This window comes from Labrus bergylta, chromosome 24 (genome assembly GCF_963930695.1).
Source record: "Labrus bergylta chromosome 24, fLabBer1.1, whole genome shotgun sequence".
NCBI lineage: Eukaryota > Metazoa > Chordata > Actinopteri > Labriformes > Labridae > Labrus > Labrus bergylta.
The window spans coordinates 2,752,254-2,765,988 of NC_089218.1; the positions used below are offsets into that span (position 1 = coordinate 2,752,254).

Consider the following 13,735-nt stretch of genomic DNA (forward strand, 5'->3'; position numbering starts at 1 on the left):
ACCTGTAATTACCAACTATGTCCAGGTGCGCAGGTGACGTTTGCAGCAGGAAACGTCCACACACACAAACCACAACACGCATGAAATTGGCGACAACAATACAAATACAAAGACACAAGTGACACAAGACAATAATAGAGGTTAAAGGTTAAAGGTGGTCACAGACTTGGTTTTCTTTTATCCACTGTTTAATTAACTAATAAAGGGACAGAATACTGGAAATAATCCCCGAAAAATCTAAAGGTTAAGTCGAAATTTTTCAAATGCAGAACTACAGCTTTTATAATGTATTTTAAACTGCTGTTGCACCTTTTGGCCGCAGGGGGGCAACAGAACCCACACGCGTCTTCTACGATACTGCGAGACGAAGAAGAAGAATTTGCTCCACCTGACAACACCGGGGCAGGCGATTTCACTCGGGTAACTTTGCACCTTTTTTTTGTTTAAATACTGTAGAAATCGGTAACATAAGGTGATGTTTTAATGTAATATTTGTTTGTTTGTCTTTTCTCAGTTGGCTTGTTGTCATGGAGCGATGCTTTAGGTATGAAGATCACAGGATCTTAACTAAGCTACTAGCTTCTCCATATTTATCCTTTGCTTTAGGTAGCTCGCTGTTATTGCCTATTTAACCTTTCTAAATAAAATGACACAAGAAGCTTTTGTTTGTTTGTTTTTGACAGTTTTGTAATTTCTGCTAGCTTTGACGGAGGAGACGCTGCGCCGAACTCCACTCTAAAAACGGGCAATTTAAGAGCACCTCTTGCGTTACTTTGTAGCTGCAGTGGTGTCCAATACTTAAAAAATGTGCAGTCAATAAGTGTCAACAGATGTTGGCACGTATGCCGAATTAAAGGGCGGATTTGTGTAAGCAAAATAAGATGTCACAGCTGTTAAAAGAGTCATTTTAAACGCGCCGATGAGCAAGAATGCATATAAGTGGAAAATCCTGTATTGGATCCGGCTTACGTGAGGGACCGCCAGAGACAACAAGCATAAAGCCTCGCTGTTAATAGATCCCACATGCTTCTGCTTTGACTGCATGCCTCATTTAATTTAGAGCTTGAGGGAGGTTTTAAGATCTGTTTGTAACTCTGGTTTAAAGAACCACTAAGTTTTATTTTTGCATGTAATTCTGCATGTCCACCCTGTTCTTCAGTTCATCTGTGTTTCTGTTCTTTCTGAAGTGTCAGCAGGGATGATTCAGCTCCTCGCTCCCCACCTCCTACAGCATCTCCTCCTCCCATCCTGCCATCTCCTCGTCACCCCCCTCCCGTTCCTCCCTCCTCGCCCCGGTCAGCTCTGACTCCTCCTTCTCCCAGACACGGACGGTTGAGTGTTGCGGGAGCCATGGTGGACGTCAGTAAGTGGCCCCTGTTTTCTCTGCTGAACCACGAGGAACTGTCCACAATTCGACAGGCGTGTGTGTTTGGAATCTATGCCAATGAAGCCATCTACATCACGCACGCAAATGAGGTGAGTCGTGTTGAAGAGACCCCCCGTGACCCCCAACTTTTACTCATAAGGTTGATTATCATTTCTTTAAAAGCGATTAGACGCTCTAATAGGTGAGCATATTAGTTCACCATATTGCGGTTGTTGCAATCTGTGTGCTGATCTGAGGTTGCTGTGTTTAATCAGGTGAATACAATATTTCTTTGAAGGCTTTATAGGTCAGGAGCTAAAAAAATAATGAGTTATTTTGGTGTTTTAGGCCAAAGGTAAAGAACCAGGCTTGTAACAGCTGCAACATTTTCCACTGAAAGCTCTTGTTTTTGCCACTGGTGGATCTAAAATGATAAAAGTCGCACAATAACGCACGCAAACTTTCAGGAAAACCCTTTACTTAGGATGTATTTTATTGTATTTTCTTCACAGATTTCTCTGATCCTTTTCTGTACCTGTGTTTACCTATCTCTGTGTTTGTGTTAATCATTGTCCCTGTATGTGTTGTTGTTTCGTAGGTATTTGTGGTTGGCTTTAACAGCAGCAGCTGCCTCGGTACAGGAGACAGCCTGAGCACCGTTGTGCCGAAGAAACTGGACTTCCTGCGCGGGAAGAAGGTGGTCAGCCTGAGCTACGGCAGCGGTCCACACGTCCTGTTAGCTACAGAGGGTAACATGGCTAAATACTGAATATACATCTGATAATAAGGGTGTCCCAGTGTGTGATTTACGCACACATACACACGCACAGTGCTGCCAGCTCCATCATTACACCTCCACCCTCTTACATCTCTGTTACTCACTCTGATGGCGGATCAGGGGCAGGACGCCCTATTCCAAAACGAGGTGTATCTCTCTCTGCTGGTAAAAGTCTGGGTTCACAATCACCTGAGTCGTCTGACACTGACCCGTAGTCTTCTCTTTGTGTGGATGTGTTGCAGATGGACAGCTGTTCGTGTGGGGACATAACGGATACAGCCAACTGGGGAACGGCACCGCCAACCAGGGACTCTCCCCGGTGCTCGTCACCTCCAACCTGCAGAACAAGAAAGTGAAAGAGGTGTCGTGTGGCTCCCATCACTCCATGGCCCTCACTCACGATGGAGAGGTAGGGGTTAACTGCTTCATCATCATTACTCTGGGATTTTGTGTGCTGTCATGTGATTTTTGTAAGACTTGATTTAATGCACATTTAATTTAATTTAATTTAATTTAATTTAATTTAAGTAGAACAGAATAACAAAAGCTTTTGAAGCAGGAGCGGCATGTTTGCACACACTTCATGATGAAAGCCTCAGTGATGCCGCCTCCCACTCCGTCACGTTCAGGTTAAGCAGCTTACTCTCAACCCATGTGCATTAAAGCTAATTAGTGTGTGTTTTTGTGTGTGTGCAGCTGTGTGTGTATAGCAGGGAAGGTGGCTGCCATGCTCTGAATAGCTTGGCTTTTTCCAGGTGGTCAGATCGTCCTCTCCACTGATTTAATGTTGAAGTCTTTCTAATTCAAATCTTAACGCTGGTCGCACCGTCTGCTCTAGTTTTTGTACACTTAAACAGATTGGAATTCAAAACAAACAAACATTTAAAACATCAAGTGATAATTGTAAAACTGAAGACTGTTGACTTAAACTTGACTTGTGCTGCAACTCGGGTTCTGACCCGCCCCCTCCAGGTCTTCGCGTGGGGTTATAATAACTGTGGCCAGGTGGGCTCAGGAAACACAGCCAACCAGCCGTACCCCCGCAGAGTGACCGGCTCAATGCAGGGAAAGACCACAGTCAGCATCACGTGTGGACAGACGTCCTCCATGGCTCTAATCGATAACGGAGAGGTGAACACACATGAAGTCCCAACGTTGACAGTTATACTATCTTTACTTCCTGCACTGACCAGGAGGATTTACTGTTGTGGTTTTTTTAATCTGTGCAGGTGTACGGCTGGGGGTACAACGGTAACGGACAGCTGGGTATTGGTAACAATGGAAACCAGCTGCAGCCGTGTCGCCTCACTACACTCCAAGGGCTTTGTATTTCACAGGTGAGAATATGACCTGATGAGGCTGAATCATAAAGAAAACGTCTGAATGGTAATTGATGTCAGAACTAAGGAGTTGCCGGCTGAATCATTCAGTTTATTTGTGTTATTGTGTGACTGTACGCTGTATTTGTTCTGTATATAAATGCATCTAATAACTAGTCGGTGTAGTCTGCTGTAAAGCAGCCACTCCCGTGTTTTGGAAGGTAAAATAACTGTTTTTATCAGTGGAGGCTGGTAATATAAAGGCTGTTTCTGTTCTTCAAACGGCCTCTTCATCCTTCACAACACGCTCTAGTTCAGTAAGATATTTTCTGTAATGTTGCCGAACCCTTAGAATAACAATCTGAGCCTGTCGGCGGAAAAAACATTTTTTTTAGCTGATTCATCAGATGCCAAAAAAAATATCTACTGCAGATATTTCTAAACTTCTAGTTCCTGTTGACCCAAAATGTGCAAAAATAAGACTCAAGATTAAAAAGCCAGGATTCCCCTTTAACGGACACTGATGATATAGTTTGAGCTCAATGTGATTGCCTCCATTTAAAGGTCCCAATGTGGGATTCACTCGTGACTCAAGTCTTTCCTGTTTTCCAGATCGTATGCGGTTACGGTCACTGCCTGGCTCAAACAGACGAGGGTCTGCTGTACGCCTGGGGAGCAAACACCTACGGTCAACTGGGAACCGGCAACAAGAGCAACCAGCTCAGCCCCGTGCAAATCATGACTGACAAAGAGAGGTAGGAGAGCGTGCTCAGACACAGAACAGACCGGCCATCCTGTTGAGACGTAAACTTCCTTTTTCCTGTCCTCATTTCCTCCTGTACCTCAACATCTGGGTGCAAAACACTCTTTAATTCATCTATCCTCTAACAGGATTGTAGAGGTCGCAGCATGCCACTCAACTCACACCTCAGCAGCCAAGACCCAAAGTGGGCAGGTATTTATGTCATTCATTTACAATAACTCTGTGTGTGCTTCTTCAGAGTCTTGAATGGATTTTAATTGAACGATCAGTTTGCTGTGTTTCACAAGTCAAATAGTGTAAATAAGTCTCAGAGCTCCTCAAAGCATGTGTGAAGTTTCTTGTTCTAAATCCACTCTGATCCTGTATTTGATCATGTCTATAAACCCCTCTATTTCAGCCCTGCTCAGAACAGGCTGTTTCTGTGTCTGTACCTTTAAATATGTAAATGAGCTGTGTCTGACCACGCCCCCTCTCTGGAAGGTGCTTGGGTGTCTCTGTCTTTCTCGCTCCATGTCCTATTGTTTACGCTGAGAAGGCAGACTCAGAGGTTCAGAACAAACACCTAGCTGTGGGAGTGTCACCCACCTGGGGGAGGGGCTACTGCCCTTTGTGATGTCATGAAGGGAACATCTCCAAACGGCCTGTTTGATCACACATTTTCTAAAGAGTGGAGAGGATGGACTTTTCTCATGATTTGGGGGGTTTGTAGACAGACTAGGGACCTGTTATGAACATGTCTGAGTTGGGATTGTAGTAACATTAATCGTCCTCTAGGTGTACATGTGGGGTCAGTGTCGGGGTCAGTCCATCGTCGCGCCACACCTCACTCACTTCACCAGCACGGACGACGTCTTCGCCTGCTTTGCCACGCCCTCCGTCATGTGGAGGCTCACGTCTATGGGTCTGTGTGCACCCATTAAAATGCATTTGATTTCAAATCAAACGTGAAGAATCTAAAGTAACGAGTTTGTGTTGCGTTTTGTTTGCAGAGCATGACGACTTCCTGACTGTCACCGAGGCTCTGAGGAAAGAGTTCGACAGTCCGGAAACAGCTGACCTAAAATTCAGCATCGACGGCAAATGCATTCACGTTCATAAGGCCGTGCTGAAGATCAGGTACATGTCATCACGTGCACAGGAGACACTGGTGTATATCAAAAGTTATCATGCTAAGTGATTGATAGCATTGCTTTTTAAAAGATTTGTGTTTTTCTTACCCAGACATCGCACGATGTTTACTATCTTTATTCTGTTCTTGATTTGAAATAGGTGTGAGCACTTCCGCTCCATGTTTCGCTCTCAGTGGACGGAGGATCAGCAGGACGTGATCGAGATCGGACAGTTCTCGTACCCCGTCTACAGATCCTTCCTGCAGTTTCTCTACACGGACACAGTCGACCTTCCGCCCGAGGACGCCATCGGTTAGCACACGCAGCGTGGGATAGTGTTCCCTCGTTAGTTTAATGAGTTAAGACCTTTATGGAGATGTGCTTATGCTAAATGGCTTTGTTTTGGCTGCAGGCCTGTTGGACTTGGCCACCTCGTACTGTGAAAACCGACTGAAACGTCTGTGTCAGCAGATCATCAAGAGAGGCATCACTGTGGAGAACGCCTTCACGCTGCTGTCTGCTGCCATACGATACGACGCAGAGGTACAATAACACACATCACATCTCTTTGTCCCTGCGGGATCTTGGCGGGTCAGGCGCCATCTGACCGGGCGCACCACGGGGCTGACAGAACCTATTTGTAGCCTCTTATTCTGCCTCTTATTGTTTTTTTGTTTGATTTCTCTAGGACCTGGAAGTGTTCTGTTTCAGGTTCTGTGTGAACCACCTGACTCAGGTGACTCAGACCGGAGCCTTCTGGCAGGTGGACGGAGGGATGCTGAAGGAGTTCATCAGCCGAGCGAGCCGCTGCGGGGCCTTTAAGAACTGAGCGGTACACGCACGTTTTTCTGATTTTATAAACTGCACTCGCGCTGAAGTGGACGTGTTTGCACTCCTCCACACGTAGCCGTTCTCATCACATTCCTCAGAAAGCATCCCTTTATTAAAATAAATACATTATTTAAGCCTTTCCTGCGGCACATGTCAGAAAATCTGCAGCATCACTCACAAGATGCTGCTGGATGTGAAGCTCTGTTATCTGCAGAACAAAAGCACTTTGGTGAATTCCTGTGGAGTCACTCGACAGATTCCTGACGCCTCTCCAGACGTCCTTTACATGCTGTCTGCATACTTGAATTTTATGTTTTCTCGGCCAGCAGTTACATGTTCCAGCAGGTCTTCCTTAACATCTGGGGAAAGTAAACACAGGAGGAGAAATACTGAGAAACAGCAAAGTGTTTTAATGAACTATCTGTGTCTTAGTTATACAAATGAAAGAGATAAGCTTAAGTAGTCACTTACAATGCTTAGAATTATACTACCACTTTATGCTTCCTGTCATTTTTAGTGTGCGGTCTTTGTTTTCAGGCAAAAGTAGCTCTTACATGTTGTGAGCTGCACATTTCTACAGTCAAAGAAACATTGTGGGATGTATTTAGTGTTTTTATACTCTGCTCTGGGAATATTCATTCTGCCTGATTTAAATCTTCTGTTCTATGGCACTTTAAGAAACTAAGTCTTCTTCTCTCTGCTCAGTGAAACAACAATATGTCAGAATATTTTCAATGCTGTGGGAGAAAACTGATGTGTTAAGTTAAGAGTAAACATTTGATACCGCTGCTTTCTCTCCTTCCATGCAGGTGTAAACATTATGATATATGTCTAAGGTGGGTGATGTAGCGATATGTTACAGACTCTTTATAATCCAGGAATGACCTGATATCCCTGATAACACTGGAAGCTCTAACAAACTCATTAAAGATGTCTGGTTTAGCCTGTTTTTCATTGTAAACGCTGAAGAAACTGCAGCTTCATCCAGTTCTTACATCAGAAATGAGCTTAAGCAATATAATAACTTCAACAGACAAGTGTGATGTTTTGTTTTCAGTTTGACTGCTGAGGTCAGTTTCATTTCGATCAGAAAACAAACTGTTAATTCATTTATTTTGGGTTTCTGTGGCAGAATGAGGAGCAGGTTTACTGTTTGTCTTTTTGTTTCATGTGTAATGCAAACTGGGGAAAACAATGTTGTTTTGCTTCCTGTTTGAGGATGAAAATATATATTTGTATTGTGCTTTGTTAGCCCTTTTATTATAAAGGAAACTTATTTAACTGCAGGTAATTTGTTATAAACTCAGCTTATAGCCTAAAAGTTAACTATGAGGTAAACAGCGCTACAATGACTGTTCTTTTGCTGTTAAACAAACTGTTAAATATTATTTCAAATTTGTTTTTGTACTAGTTATGGGCTGACATTTTTTTTCTTCTGTGAATAAATAAAAAAACTTTTTAAAAATTATTATTTTTTCTTCATTTAATTTTGTGTTTTTATTTAATTAATATGTTTAATTAAACTACAGCTGCCGTCCACCGTTGCTCCGCCTCATTTTGTGACGTCACATGTTATTACGGAAGTAATCCGGAAATTCGTTAAGTTTCTGACCGTCAGCCGTGTTAGTCACAAAAGTAAGTACTTTTCACCTATAATGATGAAGTTTAAACAGTGAATGTAGAGCATAAAGAGTATCTGGAGTAGTTTTCACGCTTTAATTTTAAAATTATGTAAGTGTAGTAGTAACTGTTTTATTCGTTTTATGTTTGTTTTGACGACTGCTAATCGCAAAAAAAAATCCGCAACTATCTAAAAATAATTTGTCAGGATGTACTTTTAGAGCATTATTCAATATATATTGTTTTTATTTATTAAAGTGTTTTGAGAAAAAAAAAATGTCAGTTGTGCTTTTATTTCGAAAATCCTAGACCGGTAATCCTAGTATTTTAAACAGTCTCGCTTGACAGTGTTCACCGGGTTAACGTTAATTCTGGCTGAGCTCTTGTCCTCCCAGTGTTGTTCCGGTTTTAGTGGACCCCTGGAGGAGACGGGTGTCCTGAATGGAGGAAACCGAGGGACGATACCGAGCCGAACCGGGCCAAACAAGGCCAGGTCGGGATATGAGTGACAGCAGTACTCAGACTGACAGCAGAGCACAAGGTGAGCCAGCTGGAGGTAGTGGTGACGTTGTTATGGGGAAGCTGCGTAGGTTTCTGTTCTGCCAAAACCATAAAACAGCTGATTTATTAAGAGAACAGCTGATTTATGATTTATTAATATAAAAGCTGCGTGTTTCTAATGTCTGCATCTATTATCATGATTACAGAGGGCAATGCACATTATCAAACATCCTGTAGGAAGTAACCCTCCTTTTTACAGGATATCAATACAAGCTGTATTCATTTAATAACAACCATCTAGGAAAAACTGTAATAATAATATATTGTTTTTTTATAGTGCTTTTCTAGGAACTCAAAGACACTTTGACAAAATATAAAACCATAAAAACAAAACAAAAAACGATGAGGACAGTACAATGAAGAAGTACTGTAGGAGGGAAGGAGTTAGTGGTTGTAGGAAGTGTTGAAGAGGTGAGTTTTGAGGGATTTCTTGTAGGAAGTGAGTGTGGGGGAGTCTCTGATGTTTTTAGGGAGTGAGTTCCAGAGGGTGGGAGCTGCAATGGAGAACACCCTGTCCCCTCCAGGACCGAAGGTTTGTCCTGCAGGAGGAGGGGGGGGGGGGGGCAGGAGGTTTGCATCTGCAGACCTGAGAGTGCGGGTGGGAGGGGAGCCAGGTAGTGAAGGGCTTTGAAGGTGATGATGATTAATAATTGAAGAACATGTAAGATTTAAAAAACAAAACCTCCCATGTCTATTTAAAATCCACTCACTCACTCACAAGCATCCCGCTCCCTGAAGTTCCTTCAGTGGTGTTGACAGATTGCTTTATGTGTTAGTAACTCCGTTTCAATCAGTGTGATGATTCATGCACAGAAACGTAGTAATTATAACGTTTCTCGTGAGACTATATCGAGTTTTACAAGGAAGGGAAAATGTTGCCACACAGGAAGAGTTTCCAGCTCAGCTAAAGTTGTTTCTGTGAAGCTGAAGAAGCTCTGCTGTGTTGTCGGCAAAGTCAAGTACGATTTCTTTTCCCCCGATTTGAACCGCTGCGTTTACGGCCCTCATGTGTAAGAGTCAAGTAAAAGTATTTCTAAAAGATGACGTTTTGTCTCCATCACAGGTCATGGCCCGAGGCTGTCAAAGGTAAACCTGTTCACCTTGTTGAGCTTGTGGATGGAGCTTTATCCACAGGAGGAAGCTGAAGAAGAAGAAGACCAGACTCAGGTTGTTGTACAAACTCATTTTATCCAGAATGAAGTTCATGTTTTAAACATTTCTACACATAAGACTTAAAGTGAAGCGTCTTCTCTTGTAGTTAGAATCTGGTGTGTGTCAGATCCGCAGGCTGGGTCTGGCGGTGGTGCGGGACGGTAAAGTTGTTGGACTCCATTGTTCAGGACCGGAGCTCCACGCGGGACAGTCTGCCATCATCCAACATGGCCCCCGCCTCGCTGACTGTCAGTTATACTTCTCCAGGAGACCCTGCGCTACCTGCCTAAAGATGATCATCAACAGTGAGCTGACTTTAAACATCTGTAGTTTTTTATCCCGATGAGGTTTATTGTTTCATCACAGAATAGAAAGAGGGACATGAAATAAAGGTTTTTGTGTTTGTGCGTCTGTAGCTGGAGTCAGTCAGATCTCCTTCTGGCCAGGAGACCCTGAAATCAGCATGCTGAGGTCAAACTCCCACAATCCACCTGGCGGCATCTCAGAGGAGGCTGCGCTGGACGCCGTGGCGTCAGAGAAGCTGAAGTCCAACAGCCGTCCTCACGTCTGCGTGCTGCTGCAGCCGCTGGCTCCCGGCCTGGCTCAGTTCATCGACGAGACGTCCAGAGAGTGTGACTTCATGGAGAGAGTGAGGGACGATGAACCTGGGGAGGACACACACCAGCTCTACAACAGGTACTTTTAGACTCTTCAAAAGTACCAGAATCGTTAAAAGTAGTTTGATTTTTTTCTGTCTGTTTTCCAGAGAGCGGCTGAGACACCTGAAGGATTTCTCCCGGCTCTTCCTGGTGGAGACGTCTCAGCAGCACAGAGAGATCTTAACCCACATGGGCCTTGAAAACTTCTGCGTGGAGCCGTACTTCTCCAACCTGAGAAACAACATGAGGGAGCTGGTGGAGGTCCTGTCTGCGGTGGCTGCAGGGGTGCCAACGCAACACTACGGCTTCTACAGGTTACAATCACACACATGTCACTTTTAATCTCTTCTGAAGGGAATCTCCCTCTCCTTGAATGTGAATGTGTTTTCTGTGTGACAGGGAGCAGCATCCAACATCGGATCTGTCAAAGTCTGCACCTCCTCTTCTGTCCCAGGAAGAGGCGCGACACTGTGTCATCCAAGCCAGACTTCTGGCTTGCAGAACAGGTCGGACTTCTTCAACTGATTCATGTATTCATGAGACATTATTTTCTGAATCATAATCTTAAAGATCACAATTATTTTAACAGTGTTCCTGCTTATATTTGAGCACCCCCCCCCTTTCCCAAAGTTTCTTACAAGCAACATTGTGTTTGTTTTTATTCCAGAGGACCATAAAGTGGGTGTGGGCGCTGTTATCTGGGCCAAACGACAGACGGTGAGCTCATCTTTCTGTCCCCTTCATTTAATAAAGCTGTTTTTTGTGGGGTGAAAAAAACATGCGGCCCCCACCAACCCTCAATGTGGCCCTCAGGTCAATTTTTACATATCAATGAATTGGAAACATGAAGAAAATGTGACAAAATCTGCCATGAAATCATGAAAACCAGAAATATGTCCATAATGATATTTGTTGAGTTAAATTTGAGACATAATTGATTTTTTTCATAACTGATTGATTCAAAATTTGGCCCTTTGGCAGGGAGAATTAATTGAATGTGGCCCTTGCCGCCCATCCCTGGTCTACAGGGTAATAGTAATATGTAACTCTGACACCTAGTGTTTAAAAACATGTACTGCAGTCTAAATTCAAAACATTAGAGAGAGCTGTCTCCCCCCCGCTCCTCCCTCCTCTCTAGAGTCGATGTTATGGTTAAAGTGAGCTGATGATTTCATAAAACGATCTGTCCTCTATTCTGTTTCAGGCCGGCAGTGATGGAACGGGACGTCTCTACCTCGTTGGTTGCGGGTACAACGCGTACCCAGCAGGCTCTCAGTACGCAGAGTACCCGCAGATGGACAACAAGCAGGAGGACCGGCAGAGACGCAAATACAGATACATCATCCACGCCGAGCAGAACGCCCTCACATTCAGGTCAGCACATTCAGACGTGAAAAACAGCGTCGCAAATTCACAACACACACACACACCCCCCCGTCCCACTGTTTTAAATGTTCCTCCGGATGCTTCCAGGACTCGAGAGATAAAAGCAGACGAGCACACCTTGCTGTTTGTGACTAAATGTCCGTGTGACGAGTGTGTCCCGCTGATCAGAGGAGCCGGCGTCACACACATCTACACCACCGACCAGGACAGAGACAAAGACAAGGGAGACATCTCCTACCTGAGGTTCAGCAGCCTGAAGGACGTCAGCAAGTTCATCGTGAGTCCAGTGAAGGAGCTGCATGGTTCTCCTCCCTGTTTAAAGTTATTTCTTTATGAGCACATTTAAAGCTCTTAAAAAAAAAAAAGGTTTGAATGGTAGATTAGAAGATTCTTTAACACTTTAATCATCTCATCAGCTTTCTTTATTTCGGTGCATTTAAGGGACGTGCACACAGTTTGAGAATCTGACCTCTTTCTGTCTTCACAGTGGCAGAGGAGCCCGTCACTCTACTCCTCGTCTTCTGCTCGCCTCGTCAGTACGTTCCTTCTGATTTCACCTTGCAGAAGTGTTTCAACTTTTGTCTTTTGTGTTCTTTTATTCATTTCTTTTTTTTCCGCTGCTTTGAAATTGAGAAACCTTATTGAACTATCTGGTGCAGTAATGTAACCGCACATCTCTTTAAAAGAACTGGATGTGATGGAGTCAGTAGAGTTAAAGGAAAAGCTTCTTTGGCTTTACTCACCGTAGACTCATTTTGTCTGTAGAACTGAACAGCTATGTCAACATCATCCCCTGAATAAATAATCAGGGGGAACAAATAAGTTAATGTCTTGTGTTTTCTTTTTGTTGCAGACGGTCACATCGGAAAGCACAGCAGAGAGGCCGAGCCGGAGAGCTGCAGCAGCAAGAAGCTTTGCACCAACAGACTCAAAGACTCTCCGACAAACTGAACATCAAAAGATTTCCTCCTTAAAGATCAAATCTATGCCGTTCCAAACCATGTTACTTATTTAATGTTTTGTGCAGAAGTGGGATTGTTTTTTTTGGTTTTTTTGGATGACTGACGCTCCTGCATCTCTAGGATTTATACCTCTGTGGGCGTCGACAGATCCACAGCATGGACTCTGGAGTTTCTCTGTTGGAGATCAAAGAATCCCGATTTAAAACGCTTTTATCCCACGCTCTCTCTCTTTTCAAGTTCTGAAGAAGTTGTTGTTAGTAAGGTGGAGGGAGGGAAACCCGCTGACCTCGGAGGAAAAACCAGATAACGGATGAATGAAGAGGTAATAAACTCATGTTGATTTTGCACAATCAGAAATGCAGGAAAAAAACTGGAATAGATTAAGATAGGATATAAGAGTTATATTAAGTGTGTTTTTTTTTTTTTTAATGTAAATGTTGAATAGTTTAAGTTGTGTGAAGACGTTAATCTATACTTCATGTATGAACCGATCCCTGAGCTCCTCCATCGCTCCAATGTTGTGTGATAAATCTGAGACGACTGTCTGATTCTCTTTCCCACATTTCTGAGACATTATTCCCGTTGAAACTCTTTTTTTCTTTTATTCCGTCACCACGTGAATGCAGGGAGTTTGTGTCACCTTTTCTCTACGTTTGTAACTCCAGGTTAAAAAACAAGGTGCAGACGCTGTGCACACTGCAGCCTCTCTCTGCACTTTTTAAATCTACAAGCGCTTCATGTGACAATATCTTTCTTACTATTCAATTATATTTTAATGTTCTTTTAAATCTTGATGTGGACCATAAAAAACAATAACTCTTTTGCATCCCAGACTTCTAAAAAAGATGATATCTCTTGAGTATAGATCATGTTTTAGCCCCCTCTTTAAATGAAAGTAAGCACGACAAACATGATTTGCACTGCAGCTAATTCATTCTCTTATTCACTTCTGATTCATTTTCACTGCTGAATTACAGCAGCTTAAAGAAAGCAGGAACTCGCGTCAGAATCACATTTTCTATCCTGTGTTTAGGTTTAATGTTTGAAACCATCTGCACAATTTAAGGAGGTACGAATGTTTCTGTAATAAAAAACAGAATGTGCTGTAGTGTTCATTTAAAGGCGGCAGGGCCGAGATAAAAAATACACAAAATGAAATAAAAGATGTAAAAAAAGAAGAGGTCTCAGTGATTGTTCTACATGCGACAAATGACCACACTCACACAAGG

At 43.2% G+C, this 13,735-nt stretch overlaps 2 protein-coding genes across 4 annotated transcripts; both read left to right on the top strand.

Moving 5' to 3' along the window:
• Positions 1 to 341: 341 nt before the first annotated feature.
• Positions 342 to 7,634, top strand: rcbtb1 (regulator of chromosome condensation (RCC1) and BTB (POZ) domain containing protein 1). Of its 2 annotated transcripts, XM_065951722.1 has the most exons (14): positions 366 to 420; positions 515 to 544; positions 1,188 to 1,476; positions 1,965 to 2,115; positions 2,387 to 2,553; positions 3,117 to 3,275; positions 3,374 to 3,481; positions 4,076 to 4,218; positions 4,355 to 4,418; positions 5,001 to 5,127; positions 5,216 to 5,342; positions 5,496 to 5,647; positions 5,748 to 5,878; positions 6,024 to 7,634. In XM_065951722.1, the coding sequence occupies exons 2-14, from the start codon at positions 528 to 530 to the stop codon at positions 6,162 to 6,164; spliced, it is 1,776 nt and encodes a 591-aa protein (XP_065807794.1). In that variant the 5' UTR covers positions 366 to 420; positions 515 to 527; the 3' UTR covers positions 6,165 to 7,634. The 2 variants fall into 2 exon arrangements, with proteins under 2 accessions (XP_065807795.1, XP_065807794.1); XM_065951723.1 differs by lacking the exon at positions 515 to 544 and having other exon boundaries at positions 342 to 420.
• Positions 7,635 to 8,122: 488 nt separating this feature from the next.
• cdadc1 (cytidine and dCMP deaminase domain containing 1) lies at positions 8,123 to 13,684 on the top strand. Of its 2 annotated transcripts, none has more exons than XM_065951724.1 (11): positions 8,123 to 8,327; positions 9,411 to 9,514; positions 9,606 to 9,804; positions 9,916 to 10,195; positions 10,266 to 10,472; positions 10,558 to 10,664; positions 10,826 to 10,875; positions 11,363 to 11,532; positions 11,632 to 11,821; positions 12,032 to 12,080; positions 12,398 to 13,684. In XM_065951724.1, the coding sequence occupies exons 1-11, from the start codon at positions 8,228 to 8,230 to the stop codon at positions 12,493 to 12,495; spliced, it is 1,554 nt and encodes a 517-aa protein (XP_065807796.1). In that variant the 5' UTR covers positions 8,123 to 8,227; the 3' UTR covers positions 12,496 to 13,684. The 2 variants fall into 2 exon arrangements, with proteins under 2 accessions (XP_065807796.1, XP_020511031.2); XM_020655375.3 differs by having other exon boundaries at positions 8,124 to 8,327; positions 9,627 to 9,804.
• The last annotated feature ends 51 nt before the right edge of the window (positions 13,685 to 13,735 follow it).